Source organism: Phaethon lepturus, unplaced genomic scaffold, assembly GCF_000687285.1.
Source record: "Phaethon lepturus isolate BGI_N335 unplaced genomic scaffold, ASM68728v1 scaffold1863, whole genome shotgun sequence".
NCBI lineage: Eukaryota > Metazoa > Chordata > Aves > Phaethontiformes > Phaethontidae > Phaethon > Phaethon lepturus.
The window spans coordinates 81,856-101,691 of record NW_010531065.1 but is presented as its reverse complement, the minus strand read 5'-3'; the positions used below and the strand labels follow the sequence as shown (position 1 = coordinate 101,691).

The following is a 19,836-nucleotide window of genomic DNA, read 5'->3' as shown; positions in this document are numbered from 1 at the left end:
TTGTTCTTAAGCAGAGGCCCAAAACTCTTGAAAAAAAACAGCTTTCTAGTACAGCGCTCCATTTTTACACTAGATACTTCTACGCTTGTGGTGCAAGCTCAGAAATGAGCTAAGATGTTCATTCTGATACAGCCTTTGTATGGCTGCTTCTCTAAAAGAAACTGAGTAACAAAAAGTCCATAATGTCCAGGGAAAAAAAAACACAGTAGAAAAACTCCCAAGTTGCAAATACAGATTTTGTCAAAGACAATCTGAAGTCGACAGAGTTCTGCACTGATTGTTTTTCCCTCCTTCTCTGTAAGAGGTTTGAAGAGCAGACAGGGTAACCTAATTTCAAGGATTATGTTTTGTCCTTTTTTCCACAGGAATCAGAATATCAACAACTACAAAGGCCTCACATTAAAATACAGAGGCGAAACAGAACGGGAAAAGGAAAGAAGTCATATTTCTAAAAGAAGCTAAAACATTCTAGCTTTGACACTAGACATGATGACCAAAGATTTGTGTCTTTATGTATGTGGCAGAGAAGGTAATGAAAAAGGAAAAGTGAGAAGGAGATCTATTTTGTCAAGTCACTTTGCACCTATTCATGGTACCTTACTTTTATGCAACACTCTCATCCCTAAAAGTTTTAAACACTTCAGTTAATAGGTGAGTGACAGAGAGATCACCTACTCCATCACTGAAGTCTTGCCACCTTTACAGTGCATTGTGGGAAACTTTTGAATAGTTTATAGAACAATATAAAATACTAAAATTTTATGAGAAGTAATTTCTCCAGATGAAGAAATTATTTCTTTGATCTAGGAGGAAAAGTAATGTTTTCAAATACTCAAATATTATTCAGATGACAAAAGTTTTGTTCTAACAAAAATGTGTCCTTCAGCATGAGGTAGGACAATCTACTAGAGCAATATTTATAATACAGCTACCTGATGAATGGAGAAAACATGGGTTTTCCAGATCCAATTTCATTTTATAGTACCTTTTCACATTTCTCCATTAAGCAATAAAATCAGAGACTTAGGAACTTCAGAAACAATACCTTCTGTAGCAAGTTTCACAAACTGAAAGTTGCATATATACAGCACAATGCTTTGACAGGGTTATCACTGGTTTTGGAATAGTCTCTTATGGTATTAAGTTGCCTGACTGACAATTTAAATTATTCAATAGAAAATACATTTGTTTGAAATAACTTTTTAGTTGTCACACTGAAGTATACTTGGTCACCAAACAGGAGGAAGAAACTTCCCATAATGTCATTATTTTAACTATAGTCACATGTGGATGAAGGGGAGGAGAGCTAGAATACTACATCCTGTTTACTATAAGTAAATTCCAAGAAATGGAATAGTGTATAGTGGAGAAATGTCGTAGTATAAATACTTATATGGTTGATTCCAATCACTACATGCATTTCCCTTTTAAACATGAGAGGACAATTTCTTTAGATCAGTAAGGTTCCTTGCCCTTGATCTTATACTGGTCTCCATAAAAACCCAACCCTAACACTGTATTCCCAACTTCCTACTGAATCAGGATCTGTCCTAGTGGGTTGAGATCTGGTTTCTGTTATGGACATCTGCTATTAACTGGTGCTTCTCACATTAAAGTTTTCATCAGAAACTAACACAAAAGGAACAGAAGTCTTATCATAAGGGCTAGACAGGATTTTATGGAGTTCACAAGTGATAGGAGTTGCTGAAGTTGGGTGTGCCACCCCAGTCACCTTTCACATGGTTCCCTATTCATTCTCAAAACTACAGTTTCTCCCCATTTACTACTTCATTCAGCAATTCTTCAGCTTTACTTTAGCAGGACACTAGTTTCCTAATGGGCTTCTTTATGTCACTACTAAAAAAGCACTACTAGAACCATGATTTCACATTCAGACCTGAATAGACTGCAGTGGTGTAACAAATTAAAAGCTGTTTACCTGAAAGCAGGTATTAGGTTAGCGTCAGACAAGTGTGAACTAGATTAAAAACAAGACACATACTTAAAGCATACTTTTATCACAAAAAACCCCCTGTGTGAATCTTTGTATGAAGAATTATTCAGCAATATTGTGTTATTTTGGGGGTTGTTCATTTGGTGGCTTTTAAAAAACAACTTCCCAAACAAGTGTTGGATTTAGGTTCCTTTTTACTACAAAGCTTAGTCTAGAACAGTCCTCATATGATGTTCTGCTATTGCCTTTCCATAAGAATTCTCTGATGAAACTAGTATGAGCCACAGACCATTACAGTTAGTTATCACAATACTTTCGTGATGTAAACGTTTTGCATTAGGGCTGATATCAGCCACTCTTTTCACAAATGTTCCCCAAAATCATAGCAAAATAGGGTTTCAAAAAATACACATGAAGTTTAAATGCCTGATCTAGAAAAATTTTCAGAACTACTTATTTAATCCTCAAATAATATTAGGTTAGTATTTGTTCTGGCCATGAAAACCAGCTGCCTGTGATAGGTCTATGAAAATGCTGTGTTGCTTTTCAAAAAAGTCAAGCGGCTGGTAATAAACACTTCCTTCCCCAAAAGGCTGATTTTCTAAGCCGTGTTTGAAAATTGTAGCTAGTACTCTCATGCAAGAAGTTCAGTTCTCATGGTCTCTAAAATGTATTTTGACGGGTATCTTACTTTTTCCAATAAGGACTGTTTCAAGCAACACTAACCTGCAAAACAAAAAGCAATGACTGAAAGATCATTTAAAAAAATCATACCCTATGCATATCATTCTGTTTCTGCACAGTGGGAAGATCTCCTCCAATGGGTGCCTGCTGTTTTAATTCATCCTCTTTCAATTGCAGCCATGCCAAAAGTTCCTGAAGAGAGAGATGTAAACGCTTCCACTGGTCTGCACTGGCTTCCAAATGGGATCTGAAAGCATGTATTAAATATAAGTTATATTCAGGCACAGGGAAATAAAAACAAAATTGTACAGGCTTATTTACTGAGAAAGATCCTGGTGTTTCATTAACTTAATTTTTAAATAGCTTCAGTGGCTTTGAATTAGGTTCTGGCAACACTGATTTAAATTTGGTTCCACAGTCCTAAAAACATCAGTTCTTTTCCCATAATTTTGTTGTTGTCTAGTTTCTCTCTTCAGCACTGAGTAATAGCTGTGTGAATTGTCAATCTCACTAAATGTGCACAAATATTTTGCAGGACTAGCAGGAGAGTAACTTAGTCATCACTTCGGATTACTAGGAGATTAATTAACTAAAATGTAGAGACTAGTTTTCAACTCAGAGAAGAGCAAGCATTTCTCTAAACCACTACACAAACCATTCAGACTCACACAAGATTCATGTGGTTGCTCACCTTTAAGATAAGAGAACAAATGACCTCCTTCCCCCAAAAAATCAAGAGGAAATTGTTAAACCCAATAGAATCCCTTTATACTACCCAAATGTCTGTGCCATTTGATTTGTGCAAACAAGGTCTCCACCATAAAGACATCTTCTAAATTTTTCCTCTGTTTATGTGTAAATGTGTTTTTTTAATACTGGGATCAAGTATTGAGATACTAATTTTCAGCAATTTTTTTCTGTGGAGAGAAAAGATGTGACTGAAATGTCACTGACCAAATCTTCAATTTTGTTTATGCCATAAAGTGCACTAAAATTTTGTCTTGCTAGACTTACGAATATGCTATTTTTTAATTGCTAGTTGGGAAGAAATTCCTAATTCACTTCCAGGTAACATAAGAATTCCTCTTAGTAATTCAAACCAAAAGCAGTATTATATAACAGTAAAGTGATAAAATGTACTGGAAAATAAAGACAGATTTTCTTTTATTTCATATATTTTCTGTTTAACTTCCAGTTTTGTTCATATAACGTTTCATTTTCAATAATTGCCCATAAAATCACATACGTTCTGACAGTGAAAATTCTACTCCTCATATAGAATGGTCTATAAAGAAGTGTGATAAATATGGACTCAGTGTTTTAGAGACCTTATTACTTCGTTTGGATATAGAAATGAGGAATTGCTGAAGGTAAGGACGGTTGTATTTCTTTGAATTGCTTTGTGGATCCTGTCTTCCTTCTAGCCTCTTACACCAGGTAACTGGAGTGGTGAGGAAAGAGAAAGGGAAGGGACAGATTAGCCATAGGCTGACAGAAAGCTCAGCTATTCTGGTATGTGAGCTGATTGAAGGCTTTCTCCTTCTTCAAACTTAAAGCCTATGTGGGAGGAACACACATAGACCATGCTGCCTTTTGATCTCTGCTCTCACCGGGCAGCTGTGGGCTTGGGCAAAGCTGCCTCACAGCAGGCGCTGCGGGGGGAGGCCAGCCCTGTGGGCAGAGAGGGCTGGGAAAGCCCCAGGATGCCTTTGAAAGCAGTGATGGGGGAGAGAAGCGGGCATGTTGTACGGGGGGTTGCAAGAAGCAACAGCCAGAGCAAGGACCACAGGGCTTTTGGAGGGGATACAGTCAAGGAGCCAAGCTTCCGAGTCAGGTTAACGCCTGTCTCCCATGTTTATCTCAGCAAATGCAAGCTTCCACCTCTTCCAGACAAGGCAGCAACTGGAGGCAAACACTAGGGTCCTCACTTCTTCCCTGCTTCAACCACGTCTGGCTTTACAGGGAAAAAGTGCAAACAGGGTGACCCAAAGCTATTTTGTTACTGCTGCTGTGCTCTGACCTTCCCCAATTTGGTGAATGGTTTCCCTGAACCCATCTTGTTCTGCCTTTCTTTCAGCTTTGGGAATATATGTTCATGTATGTGCATGCTAGTGTACATTATATGCACACACTCATGTATTTATAACTGTGTTCAAGCATGTGCAGACAAAATAGGTAACAGGAAAAAAGTTTTAAAAAATGAGTTCTTTCTAAGAAAGAAAGTGTTTATTAGGATAAACTGTACTGACTTAACAGAATGAATGAAAGAAATGGAAATGAACTTGGTTTCTCTTGATATCTACCATGTATTTTATCTAATTGATTTAGAGAAGAATGCCCACCTAAGCTAAGCGACAGCATGAGTCTGCTGTTTCAGCAGTCTAAAACTTACACTAAATGAGGAGACTTGTGGGACTGCTGCCTGGGCAACATTTCATATTTCTGCTCTTATACCTCTTTTGCCTAAGCATTGCTAGTTATGATGAAATCCATTCCACAGTGTGTGATGGAAAGAAATTGCTCCAAGCAGACAAAATGAGACTAGCGTGTTCATTCAGTCTGGTGGCCAGCAACATTTAAATTGTATGTCTTAGAAGTTAAGAATTGTTTCTTATCCTAATCAATCAGTTCTTGAACACCTTGAGCCTTTCATTGAAAGCAAATACATTTGCTCAACAGAGAGGGGGTCTGTTGCTTTGAATGTTTAATACAAGAAGTCACTGTGATATAACTAGAGTTACTATTTCTGGCAGCAAAACATTGAACTGCAAAAACTGAAAGACAGAAAGTCCCATATATTTAATTACAGATATTTGGCCAACTGATCATTTTTCTTATCTCAAACATTGCTGCATTTGGGCAAGTTCATGGGTAAAAGAAGAAAAAAAATCTGAGAGATACCTTAAAGGATTATATCCCTCTTCTTTTGCTCCTCAGAAAAAAAAAGGAGGATTTTGTCTCTCTTTTTCTTTAGCTACTAATATCTTTTCAACCTCACATCCTTCATTTATTTTTAATGATTGATGTTATGAAGATGGCTTTTGTCATTACAGAGACTGACCTCCCTTAGGGCCTGAGCTGAAAAAAGCTAATATTTCATACATTACTTTGAAAAACACTTCTGCCTTTTGCTGCCCTCTGAACTACCACCAACACACAGCAAGCAAGCAAATGAAAAAATGCCCAAGAATGCAACAGAGCTGGGTTGCCTATTGTAAAAGTTGTATTTCTGAAGAGAAGCTACCTGGACAATTTCTTTTGAAAAGCAATCTTCAGCCTGTTGAAGCCTGTATCTCCACTTCATCATTTGTAACATTACCATTTACTATAGTTTTCCTTGCAAGGAGAAGTTTTTCCTCTCATGACACTACCTACGGATTTCGTTTTACCCCTGCCTTTTATTTGGTAATTCTGTCCACTTTCCAGACAACAGTTAAAATTTTAAAAATTGTGTCTTCTCATTTGCAAGATTGTTCTTAGTTTTGCACTAGAAATAGCAGCCTTAGAAATAAAGCTTATCATAAATATAGGTTGATTAATCAGTTTCATGACCCATTGGTAAGTCATACCCAGCTCTAGAAAAAGCCTACATTTTTTTTGGGGGGGGGGGGGGGGGTACAGTTACTGTTTACACTTGCTAATCTCTTGTTCTGTAATTACAAAACCTCATCATATGCCTCAAATCGTAATCCCCTACTATCATTTTCACACCAAAAAAACTAATCATTCTTATGAAGTTAAGCCAACATTCAAGATAGCACAAATGATTTAAACCCAGACAGAAATAGTGCTATCAGAAACAAAATTAAATCCTTGTACTGGCAAAATACAGCAGTCCACCTTACATACCAACTATAGGCTTTTGCTTATGTTCAGGTCCTACCTAATGTTTAGAGATTTCTTCCTAAGCTCACTCCATCTGAGGTTCATGTTATCCAGACGTCTCTGTAATAGGGCTGCATCCTCAGAGCCTTCCAGGGATCTCAGGATTTTCTGCCCGTTTTCATCCAGGTTGTGAAAGATGTCAGTATGAACATCGATTTCTGCCTGTAGTTCCTATGGAAGCAATAAAAAACAGTATGTGTGATTTCTAACAAGATCATAGAAACTGTCACTTCTCAAGAAAATAGAAGAATACTCAGTGTAACACAGAGTTATCACAGATTTTGATTACTTCTTTTATGGCACTATGTGCTGTACGCAGAGCCCTATTTCCCTGTCACCTGAAAACCGTTTGCATTGAATAACAACTTTTTTTCCATACAGAGCATACTGAACAAAATTTACAAAGTTAGAAGTCTAGCCTTTGACAGGCAACAAAGCAAGGACAAGATATATTTACTATGCTGATGAGGAAAGAAAAATCCCACAATAACCTCAGGATCTCAGGTAAATCTGACCTTCACATGATACGTCTTCCTGTGCAACATTTTCAGTTTGAGCTGGGGACTGCAACACTGGTCCTGCTGCATGGCAGTTCCAAGAAATCTACTTGTCTGCAGCAGCTGAGCTTTAAAATGCCAAGTTCACTTGCATTCTGTTGACAGAATGCATTTCGGAGCGCGGGTCTCAGCAGTCAATAGCAATAAACAGCCACTTTGTGCTATATCAAAACACTGGTCAGGGCCATGGCTGTAGGAGGGTCTGAGAATAGCAAGGACCTAGAATATGCAACTGGCAGCTCATGTTGAACAGCCAACTTTTCTTATCACTTCGTAACTACAGGCCAGCTCTACATTTTGAATTCGTTTTACCCCCTCATTTTTAGCATGGCTGTTTCTGCCAAAAGAACATTCCTTGGGGAGCTGCCTGGTACCAGCATCCCTGCCTGCCCACACACTCAATGAAGCCTTTGTACGTTGGCTGCCCTTCTCCAAGACATTTGCATGCTGCACTTCCACAAGGCCATGGATTCATTTGCAGTGAACAGTGGTTGAATCAAGCTCTTTAAACACAATAAAAATAAAAATAAAAATAATAATTTGAACAGGTACATATATGAGCACACACATACTCTATATGTAGCCACATACACAGAAAAATACCTTTACTTTCAAACAAGGCAGCACAGAAAGAAACAAAGAAAATGACCTAGTGAATAAAGCTCTGTATTTTCTGCTGGGATGCTTGGGCACTAAGATTTCTGGTGGTGGATTTTTGCTGCCTGAAATAGGAATGCTGGGGATGAAGTATGAAAACAAAATGATTTATAGCGTTTAAGACCAAGACCCAGCACTAACTGAGTATCACAGATAGCCCCCAATGGAAATTTGTTATAATTTTCTTTAAAGAATGACTTTGAGGGAGGGGAGCACACAACTTCCCTCCTTGGTGTGTTCCTAATTGAATTGGTTTTATTTGATATTTTAAGTGCAATGTTAGCTGCACTGAATCATGAGTGGATTGTCCTTGTTCACCTACTGTTGTTCCAAATGTCATTTGCTGTCCTTTGCTGGATACCTATTTTTTGCACAGTAACAGCTAACACTGTAGTTGGAGCAATTTCAAGGAGGGCTAGGAATGTCTTTGGTACAGTATAGGAGTTCTTATCCAACTATCTTACTTTATCTGTGGTCATCCTAACGGTAAAGTAGTTAGGAATGAGTTTGGAATACATCGGAGGTAATTCTGCAGAATGTAACTCTATCATAAATACTGTATTTATTTGTTGATGTTGAGATAGACAATTTAATTTTTAAAAATGCCATTATTAAGGTATATAACCATGTATAATACTCCAGGTAGTAATGACCTTACTTGAAAATTCGTACATTTTTTCCAATAATTTTCAGAATTTCAAGTCTGAATATTGCTACCTTCAACTTCCAGCTGGAATATTTTATTTTTGTTTCCTTGACTGAAGAATACTCTATTACCAAATTCCTTTCTCTTCAGGTATTCATTTGGAGATTCTATTTAAGCTAGGTTAAGTATCACAGTCCTGATGTAAACAGCCAAAACGATATGTAAGAAATTATAAAGTTCACACTAAAAAAATTCACTTTTAATGTCTTTATACTTCTAGGATCCTTCCACTTTTAAAAACCAATACACTTATTGCTGAATGAAAGGATTATTGTATGCACTACCTGTTGTACAAAATGCTTAGTTTTTAGGGTGGTGATGGAAACAGCTGCCTTTTCCTCGTCAAGAAGATGTGCCATGAAACATGTACGTTGAGTAACTATTCACAGTAGGAAGTTATCAAATCTACATGCCCTTGGTGTTTTACCACATATACACTTGTAGTATTCTATAACACAAAATGTAAAAAACCCTGTACTTCCATATTTTTGTTGTGTGTAGAAAAAGTGTCTTGTAGTCTACACATTCCATGTTTTTCTCCTGACATACATATTTCTGAAAATAAAAACAAGCCATATCCTTTTCATTTGAGAATACTATATGGTATCACAATAAATCTGGACAGTTAGTAAAATGGAGAGCAAACATGAAAAGTGAAGCACACATCAAAAGCTTAGCGTTCAAGATGTGGTTTTCCTTATTCCAATTTACTTGTGTAAATTGTGCATCTTCTAATGTTCCTAAAAGTAGTTTATTCCAGCTACGCAGAAAGCCTATGCTGACAAAGAAGCAAGACAACAACAAAGGTATTTATTCCATTTTGGTTGGTGCATTTCAGTTCCTTTCTTTCTGACTCCTTCACATCCCAAGAGAAGCAGAGTACATATAAGAAAAAGCTCTATATACCTTTTATTTTCTAAGATAATTAATTTCCATGTTTCAAAAATATAAGTGAAAGATCAATATGGAATAGATTCTTTTTTCTTGAAAAAAATACAGCAGAAAGATCTATTTAATCTCATAAACTGCTAAGATATTTGAAAAGTATGCTATCATTACACATCATACTAAGAAGCACAGAATATAGACTAAATATAAACTATTTATTCCATTTTCATCTTTTCCAATGTGTTCAAACACATGGAGGAACTGCAGAAGGCTAAAAATCAATTCTGGTATAATTCTACTGAGTTACAGTCGGAATTAAGTTGACTCTGTATTGACAAGCACAACACTGCAGTGCTTATTTCTGAGGCTGTGTGGAAATAGATTCCCTTAAAAAAAGCAGGTAGCAAAATGAAAAACAAAGAAAGAGAGAATACATTGGCTACAGTAACTCATTAATGAGTATTAGTTAGCAGTCTAAGTTAATTTTAAAATCCACAACTTTTTCATCACAAGTTACTGCTTAGAGTGAACTGAACTGCTCAGAAAGAACTGCAACCCCATCAAAGGCAGGTTTGCCTAAGAGTTTCAGAGTGAAATCCTCCTTTATTAAGATGAACTATGTAGTTAGATGATAATAGGTACCGTAATATTTGTTCATAGCAACCTTGCTGAATAGCTATTCTATTTTAAAATGTGTATTTATATTATTATACTGTATCGAATAAGTCTAGAACTAAGTCACAGAACTAAGCATGATAGAGAGATGAAATATACTTGTCTTGAGGGGAACAATCTTCTCAGGCAAAACAGGGTGAGGAAATTTGCTTTGGCTGTTTTGCTTTTGTGCTGAGCCCTTGGAACATCTATGTTTGATTTCAGGGGAGAAGTACACTAAGAGCGCAAGACAGCACACCCAGTATTGCCACAAATCTAGGGGATGGATATATTTCTCACTTGCCCAGCTCAGTTTTCCCCCTTGGAATATTGCTAGCATTCTCCATCGGAGCATACTTCCTCACTGCCCTAATCCTCTTGGTAGGGAAAAGAAATTCACCTGTGGCTCCATGTATTTTATTTTACACAGAGCCCTGTGAAACACAGCAGAGCCATTGCTGTGAAACCTAGTGTAATGAAAGCCCTGTCAGCCTCCACATAGCACAGTCCTGTAAGAATTCAATACGGTTTGAGATACTTTATCAGAAAGAATTAATCAGCGCCAATATCCTTCATATCCCACATGCAACATGTAGGCATGGCATATAAAGGACATGACACGTGGCAAAATCTGCCATTATCTTGGCAATACATCAGAGATGGATTGGTAGGCTGGAAGTAAAATGAAGTCCTAGAAAGAAGGAACTTGTTACACTAATTGGACTATACATGAGTCAGACTAAGACATGGAAATTAATGCAGCACAGCTGACAATACGTTTATCTCTTATTAGAAATTAAAGCACTTATATCCTCCTCTACAAACTGAGTTCCATCCTTGGAATTCTGCTTTTCATTTCCAAGAAGCATTTTACATTTTCTAGGTACTGTACAAAGTTACTAATGAAATAAATGACATTAATTGAGGTATGAGGCTCACAAAATTAAAGACGGCACCATCTGATTAAAGGAAATCAACAGAGAGGAACAAAATTATCTTCACTGACAGTAATTAAAAAAATAAAAGTCTACATAATTACATACATGTACTCAAAGCATCAGCAAGTAATATCTGTGTGGCTGTACATAGCTCAGAAGTAGTATACAGTACTGTTCTGTAATACTAATACTGAAATAGCTAGAAAAGCTATCATAAAATTACTCAAAACAAAGATCCTACACCTCTATAATGCCTCTTTCATCTGTGTAGTTGGCTGAACTATTAATTCCCTTCATATGTATATTAACAGAGCATATGATATAGCCCTAAATAACTTCTGAAAAAAACCAAATAGCTAAACATTTTTAATAGCTAAACATTTTAAATAGCTTAAATTAATAGCAAATTTACTTAAATCTCTTATACTTCATGTACAGAGTATGAATGATGTAATCCTTTTTTCCATTTTCCTATTTTTCCTCTTTTTCTACCTTCCTTTATTCTTTTCCCCTTTACCTTTTCTCTTCCTTTTTCCCCGCAAATTTACTTAAATCTCTTATACTGTACAGAGTATGAATGATGTAATCCTTTTTTCCATTTTCCTATTTTTCCTCTTTTTCTACCTTCCTTTATTCTTCTTTCCCCTTTACCTTTTCTCTTCCTTTTTTTCCCCTCCTCTTTCTCTTTTCCTTCCTCTTTTTTTCTTCACTCTTTTCTTTCCTTTCCTCTTTTACTCTTTTTTCTTCCTGTTTCTTTCTTTTACTTACTTTATTTTCCATTCTTCTTTCCTCACTTCCTTTCCCTTCCTGCCTTTTCCTTTCCTCCTTCCTCTATTTTTCTTTTTTCTTTTTCTTTCTTTTTCTTTTCCTTCTCTTTCTTCTTTTTCTTTTCCTACCTCTTTCTTCTTTTTCCTTTCCTACCTCTTTCTTCTCCTTTTCTCCCTTCCTTTCTCCTCTTTTCCTGCCCCTTCTTTTCCTTCCTATCTGTCTAAAATACAACTTTCTGTGAGTTATGTTCTTTTGTGGTGATCTCAAAACACCTCAATAATGTGCATTTCTTTCTGCTTTTCTTTTGCATTTTCATTAGTTAAACAACACTTCAGCTGCCTGGAGAAGGCAGAACTTATAAACTTGTTTCATACCAGGGTTTTTTTTGTTGTTGTTCTAACAATACTACTGAGCAAAGCACATCTGTAAAGAATAGGTCTCTGCTGTATGGACTTGAATGGGATAGAGTAGCTCTTAGAGCTTTGCATAGCCTGTTTATTTTTAGCGACAGGGGATTTCAGCTGGTATAATCAAAAAAGGTTCCCCCTTCAAAGTTTTTTTTGCAAGCCCTTATGGCTTCTACAGATATCGGAACTGGAGTCACTCTCAGTGTTTTGCAACGTTGTCCAGCACTGCTTGGGGACTGGATCTCAAACATCCTCCTTGCTTTTAGTTAATTACAACTCCTACAAATTTCTGATTCTGCCTAAACCATTAAACTCTGTGTGAGTGTTCAGAGAGTTTAAGGCATTTTATTTTATGCCCCTGCAGACTCCAGCAGCCTTTGGAGGCACAAAGACCCATGCGCATGACACTTCTTTCAGGATCACGGCTTGTTCTTCTGCCTGCTAGATAGAGGAATGGTTTTGTGGGTGATACAGTACTGGAGATGTTGTTTTCATGGTTACAGCAGAGCAAGTCCAATGCATTTTAAGCGCATGAGTGGTAGACTCAGTGCAAGATGCTCTTGACCTGTTTCTTTCATTTCTGGCAATAGAAGGCCAGTTTGCACTACTCTCTCTGACAGTCTGCCCTTGTGAACTAGTCATTGTCTTCAAAGTATTTGAACATAAAGAAACGTGTTGTTTTGTTTTGTTTTTTAAACAAAAGTAAACAAAACAAATCACTTGTTCTAGATTGAAAATACTGTGATTTAGATTTAATGATGGAACAAAACACAGAAGAAAACATTTTTTTCTGCTTTTTTAGACACTACTTGTCCAGCTGGAGTTTCCTGTTTTAAATGTCATAGTTCTTCTAAGAACTGTGGTTGGGTTTTGCATTTTTTTTTGTTTGTTTTTGTTTTTTCTTTTTTTTCCCCCCAAGATCTAAATACAACTAATTGAGATGAGATTTTGGGACTATTTTGTTTCCAAACAAACTAACAGCGACAACCTAACAGTGATGAATATAATACTTTGTTATCATATAGACCACCTTAGCTAACACAGCCATTCTCTGTTGCAATGAATGAGGCAGGAAAGAAGCTCGCAGTCCCTCCATCAAGCTTTTAAATAATTTTTTCTCCCAGTCCATAAGCAGAACTTTCCTTGGGTCTTAGAATGAGAGCATTTACTGAGCAATTTACATAGTGATAAAAACTTCTCAAATGATATTTAAAATGTAATTAAAGGGCAGACTTACTGAGTTAAAAGCATTGTTGTGAAATGGCTATACATCATCATCCCATGAAGCTTCCTATTCAGCTAGCCTATGGCATGACCCCAATTCCAGTCTGGTATGATTACATCTCTGAGTGTCATGCTAATGTCTTGATTAAAAAGAAAGATATAAAGGTCTTTTCTATTGGACAGATAAGCTTATGAATATCATTAAAGCAATTCTAAGTTCCAAACACATTTTTCAAGATAACAAAGGATAAGAGTTAGTCCTCTAAGAGACAATCAAATGTCGATGAGTGGAAGCTAAAAATACAACTTTGTTCTGCAGAAAACAATCTGTGCAAGTTGCATCTACCACTGTTATGGTTTTAAATTTTATAAGTCTCAGAATTAAGAAGAGACCAAATTCATATTTGAAAGCTTCTTTCATCTAAAACAAGAAGTTAAAGTTTTACTTAGCAAATTCGGCCCCCTCTTCAGAAAGGATTATCTTTACAAACAGGCAGAACAACCTTCAATTTGGGTTATTTTCAGACTGCAAGAGATTACATGGTGGGTGTAGCCATATCTTGCTGACAGACGGTAGCTGTGAAAACATGGTGGGGGCTTGTTCATTATATTAACAGTGAGGTGCCTCAGCTATGGAGTAGTAACTGTTAAGCGCACCAACACAATCATTTGAACATATGCTCAAGTCTTTATTGTGCAGATCCTCATTCACAAGGCTGGCTTTTCAGACATAACACAAAGCCGTCTGTCCGAATCTCAGCTGGGATAGAGTTAATTTTCTTCATAGAAGCTAATATGAGGCTATGTTTTGGATTTGGGATTGAGTAAATGTTGATAATGTGCTGATGTTTTGGGTTGTTGCCAAGAAATCAAGGCCTGTACAGCTTTTCATGCTGGGCTGCCAGCGAGCAGGCTGGGTGTGCACATGAAGCTGGGAGGGGACACAGCCAGGACAGCTGACCCAGGCTGGCCAGAGGGATATTGCATACTATATCACAGAATCACAGAAACACTAGGTTGGAAAGGACCTTCAAGATCATCAAGTCCAACCATTAATCCAGCGCCACCATGTCCCCTAGACCATGTCCTGAAGCGCCACATCCACACGTTTCTTGAACACTTCCAGAGATGGCGACTCCACCACCTCTCTGGGCAGCCTGTTCCAATGCCTGACCACCCTCTCAGTGAAGAAATTTTTCCTAATATCCAATCTAAACCTCCCCTGGCGCAACTTGAAGCCATTTCCTCTTGTCCTATCGCTAGTTACTTGGGAGAAGAGGCCAACACCCTCGTCGCCACAACCCCCTTTCATATGATGTCATGGTCGGTATATAAAGCTGGGGGAAGAAGGAGGAAGGGGTGGGTGGATGTTGAGAGTGATGGCGTCTGTCTTCCGAAGTAACCACTACGCGTGATGCAGCCCTGCTTCCCTGGAGATGGCTGAACTCCTGCCTGCCCGTGGGGAGTGGGGAATGAATTCCTTGTTTTGCTTTGCTTGCGTGCGCGGCTTTTGTTTCACCTGTTAAACTGTCTTTATCTCAACCCATGAGTTTTTTCACTTTGACTCTTCCAATTCTCTCCCCTGTCCCACCGTGGGGGCATGAGTGAGCGGCTGCGGGGTGCTTAGTTGCTGGCTGGGGCTAAACCATGACACCTTATATTTCTCCTTAGTTCATAGGGAAATAGTCAAACAAATTTTTATGAGACTTCTAGCAATTAATTTGTATTCAATTGTAATTAAGTATAAATTATTATGTAATTCCATGTGTTTTGGGGGAGTTTATGGATTTGTTGGTGTGTTTCTTGAAGACTGAGAAAAACCTTGAATGATTGCTTTCATTTATATGTAATGAAAATACAAGTAAATAGATAAAATAAAGAAACCAGTCTTTAATTCTACAAAACTTTGTACATTTACAGAGATAGTTTCAACTAGGATTTGAGCCAGTCAAACCTTTGCCATTAGATTAGAGAAATATAAACTCTTGTGGTAATAGTAACTTTAACAGAAATTGTTATTTTTACTCTTTGTCTATTTGTCTTGTCATTATGTCTAGGATGGAAACCCTAATTAGAAAGAAACATCATGTTACTTTGAGGTTACGCTAAGTCAGACAAATTCCTAGTAGGTGCAGCAGTGAAGAACTTTTACTGTATGGTGTGACTATATGATATTATTTTACTGCTATAGACCGTATTACCTTTCAGGGAAGCAAATGCAACAAAGCAAACAAGCATATGTTCTAAAATGGGAGTTGCCAGTGTTCTGTATGTCAGGAAATCATCCACCTCTACTGAGATGCCTAAGAAGGGGCTTAGATATCTGCCTTTGAAAATTATGGTTTTGAGGGTTGGGAGAGTAGGAGGAAAATAGCATAAATGTGTGTGTAGTCATACACACAGTTTTCTGAAAGTAAAACCATTAGGCCCATTACAAACTAGCACAGTTTTCTAGATTTTAGAAGGTAGTCTGCTCCCAACAAATATGCAGGTCCTGACCCCCACACTTCAATGAATGTCTAATCCCATTGCATCTGCACATTCTGTTAGCACACTCAACACTGTCAATCTTTTGGCAATCTTTCTGCAACAAAATAATTATGCTGCTACTTTGATCATGTCTAATTTTGCCCTCTACCCATTTGCCAGAGGTGAAACAGTAGCAGCATGAAGGCAGCACCATCCTCTGCAGGAACATTTACTTCCGCTCAGTTACTCAGGCAAGGTTTGAAAGTCCTGCTGGATAATTTGCAGAGCATCTACCTCTATTAGTTCCAATGACATCCCAGTACTTCAAATTAATACTGATTTTCTTTTACAAGCAGCCGGAAAGACTGAACTGCACAATGGTCTCAAAGCCTGGAGAAAAATAAATCTTGTGAAAGAAAAAAGGACAAAGCTTTTTCTTTGTCACCAACCCATAGTGAAATAAACCTGAGATTTGTTAATTATAAATTAATACACCTAGAAGAAAAATTATTTATACATACAAGACTGTATATTTGTTTCACAGAAAAGGATCTAAGGTTTCGATGCACCAACATGTAACAGTAAGATATCTCATTTTACCACCTATGGAATTTATATATACTTTTACCCTTCCTCAAATACACAAATGTATGCAAACTCTCTTCCAAACTTCCTCTTCCAAACCCTTTTAGAATAAAAATTAAGAGCATTTTATAATTAAAATAAACTTGTTTCTATACATGATTCTAATTCATTCTGTTACAAATAGTTTTTGCAATCTTTTTTTCTTTTTAAAATAAATTCTGACATTTCACGTTTTTGTTGCTTACATCTTTGATGCCTGGGGAAAATAATTGGTACATCAGTTTTATAACATGATGTTTAATTAGTTAAAACAATGTAAAATCTTATTAAAACTCTAAAGAGAACAACGAAGAACATAAAGCAGAAACTAGAGCCCTCAAACATTACATGTTGTTATAACTGGTTCAAGCAGAACATAATAACTGTAATGGTTTTAGGGCTCCTTTTAGAAGTTAGCATTGTTCCAAAGACAACGAGATTTCAGTCAGGAATTTATACTACTTCAGTTGTTACTCTCTACTAACGTGCAAGATCCACTGCAGTTAACTGTTCTTAATCAAGGGCAGGTTAAGGGGGACCCTGTGGGCTTTATACAAGAGGGAATGCTGAAAAAGCTCCAGCGCTTCTGTATGTACTTGTGCCAAATCTTCCCTGCCTGAGGTGTCCTGAGGCAAGCCCAGGGAGGACAAACTTGGGGAGCATAAAAGGCAAAAGTACACTTAATCTTGATTTTCAGTGGGAATCCAGGCTATGCTAGTGTGGCTTCAGGATCTTACGACTTTTTAGGTTTTAAGCAAGAGATGTCAGAAAAGTGACCACAGAGAAAACCACCCTGCAGCAGTCAAGCATTAGCAAAGTTACTTCAACCTTTTGATGTTGGCCTTTCTTGTCACCAAAAAAACAGAATTCTCCAAGTGTTGGTCGGATCACCCATTAACAATGAACATGAGCTGGGTTTAGACTGCCGTGAGACAAGTGAGTTTTACTCTCCTGACGATGTTACAACTGCAACCCTGCTTAGTACAACAGGTACCACATGTTCAGGTACCTGGTGAGAAGCCAATGGGCCAAAGCTATCACCTGTGGGATTATGGCACCTCCCTGTGTTCAGGGCTACCCACAGAGGCTTGGGTAGCCCTGAACAGCTGTTGCCAAAAGGGCTGATATGGTGATGAAAGCTGTCAGGTTCAGGACCAGCATGGCTGCAGAAAAGAGCTGCTGTCAACTGCAGCCCACTGTGAGGTCTTGAGGGGAACAAGGTGCTACAGCCTCCCTCAGTGGGTTTTTCCTTCTGACCCTATGACCCAAAATCCTCAGCTGCCTGCTCCCACCAACACCAATCACAGTACCAGGACTTCCACTTTGAAACCAGTGCTGTGCTTCCATGAATACCCAAAGTCCAATGACCAAATTAAAATGCATAACATTACTTCTGGTTTGTTAACTTGTTGTTGTTAACCTGCACACCGCGATGTTTAACCATTCAGTATGCTATTGCATTGGAGAACTGCATTTGTAAGGAATTTGATGAAAGAGGAAAAATTTCATCCTCATCAGGTTCCAGCTCAAAGTATTTCAGCTCAAAAAACTTTCGGTTCTTCCAGAATAACCTAAACCAGAGAGGCAGTGACACCCAGAAGTATGTTCTACTATGAGTTATTTCACATGATGCAATAATGTATTTTGACTGTCTTGAAATAAGCAAATAACTGGCAAAAGTTTAGAATCTGAAAAAGGAAGAAGTTCTTAAAATTTTTCAAAATAACAACTTTAACAATCATATTGATCACTGTCTCTGTAACAAAGTCTAATCATGTTTTGTTGCATCCAAAAATCAAAAGCAAAGTTGAACAGAATGCCTGTATCATGGGGTCTCTGAATAAGATCTACAACCTGAAAATAATTATTTGATATTTTCTTGGATTTCCTAGCAAGATGGATGCACTCCCACAGTAAATACAGTTTCAGGTTAAAATGATAAATATCACTGAAAAAATAATGAGATCACGAGCAAATTCTGACATATAGATAAACTTGTTCTTTAATCTTAACCTTTCTTTTTTTTTTTTTTTAAGAGAAATGCTATTTTGGGGAGAAAATCAACTTCTGTTCATGTTTTCCTGTTTGACATTAAAAAAATAAATTAATTTGGATCACTGACTTTCTCATAGTCACCAACTGAAAGAAAAAACAACTTGTTTCCTCTGCCTTCCCTTCAATTCTGGTAGAAGAGAAATAATTCCATTATCACAATAAAATTAGATAATTTTAATTTAGAGGTTGTATTGGTGAAGTCAAGTAAGTGTTTTCATCTAGATCCAGATAGTAAGAATCAGCTCCAGGATCTACACATGGAGACAGCCACCTGGAATGTGCCTTTTTGAGGCTTTTTTATGTTTTGTTGGAGGAAAAATGAAAGTCTACCTGAATTTTGCCCAAAATAAAGACTTCTAACACCAACAAAAGAAAGATCATAGCCAGAGAGACAAATGTATATACCATTACGGAAATAAAGGTAAAAATAATTGGTACACCAATCTCTTCAAGATGTCTCAAAAAAAAACCCCAAAGCCAATAAGCAGGAAAAGTAAAATACTACTTTTAAAATCAGTGTATACTTAGTACTAAAGGAGGAGTTGAGGTGGGTCTGATGAACGTACAGTAATAGAAGTCATGTAACAAATACATATGGAATTAAAAAAACCAAACCCTTCCTTCCCAGAGTCAGATTCTTTCTCTTTAAACTTAAAAAAGAACTCAGGATTTAGATATGTTCCTAGAAGACAGGGTACACCCTTGTCAGTAAGTCAATATACTACACAGATCATAAATACTGTAAGAAAGTCATATGCTCCTATTTAAGTTCCTGTAGAGATCAAATCATATGCCACCTTCTCCCACTGTCACTCCAAAATGTGCCATCCAGGCCCAAGTTTATACCCTGGAATTGCTTTTATAGCGCTTCAGTCAGGATTACTTATCAAACACTTTATAAATTGCTGACATAGGACACTGCAAGTGCTTGACTTCAATACTAATCACATCAAAGTTGCTCTTATACCCAGAAGATTTTTAATATGTTGCTCTCATTAGTCTTGGCAATACACTAAATATGACACAAGCACGGGGCTGATAGGTATTTTTTCAGAAACGATTTCATAAAATATCCCAATGTACTACATACTAATAAAATTTATGAATACACATAGAAACAAGACTTAAATATCTCAGAAAACTAAAGAATTTGCTCAAGTATACGGTCCAGCCACGTTAGTAATACCAACCAAAGCTGAAAAAGTCAGCTTTGTGGCACCATAGGCAATCTTGGAAGAGACACTGTCAAACCCGACGTACTAGATTGCAACAAAAAGGAACTGGCTATCAGTTTATCATTCAAAATAAAAGCTAACTACTATTTAAGTGAGGACGTAATACATTCAATAAAAAAATTTGAAATGTA

The 19,836-nt window shown here is 37.2% G+C and overlaps 1 protein-coding gene across 1 annotated transcript in view; it reads right to left on the bottom strand.

Annotated features, from left to right (window-relative positions):
• The window catches only part of LOC104618746 (dystrophin-like), a gene marked incomplete at both ends in the record, with an annotated part of 177,047 nt that overhangs the window by 78,455 nt on the left and 78,756 nt on the right, over positions 1 to 19,836 (bottom strand). The window contains 2 exons of the mRNA XM_010284423.1: positions 2,729 to 2,885; positions 6,522 to 6,694. Coding sequence (XP_010282725.1) covers positions 2,729 to 2,885; positions 6,522 to 6,694 — 330 coding nt within the window. The remainder of the gene's footprint in view (positions 1 to 2,728; positions 2,886 to 6,521; positions 6,695 to 19,836) is intronic.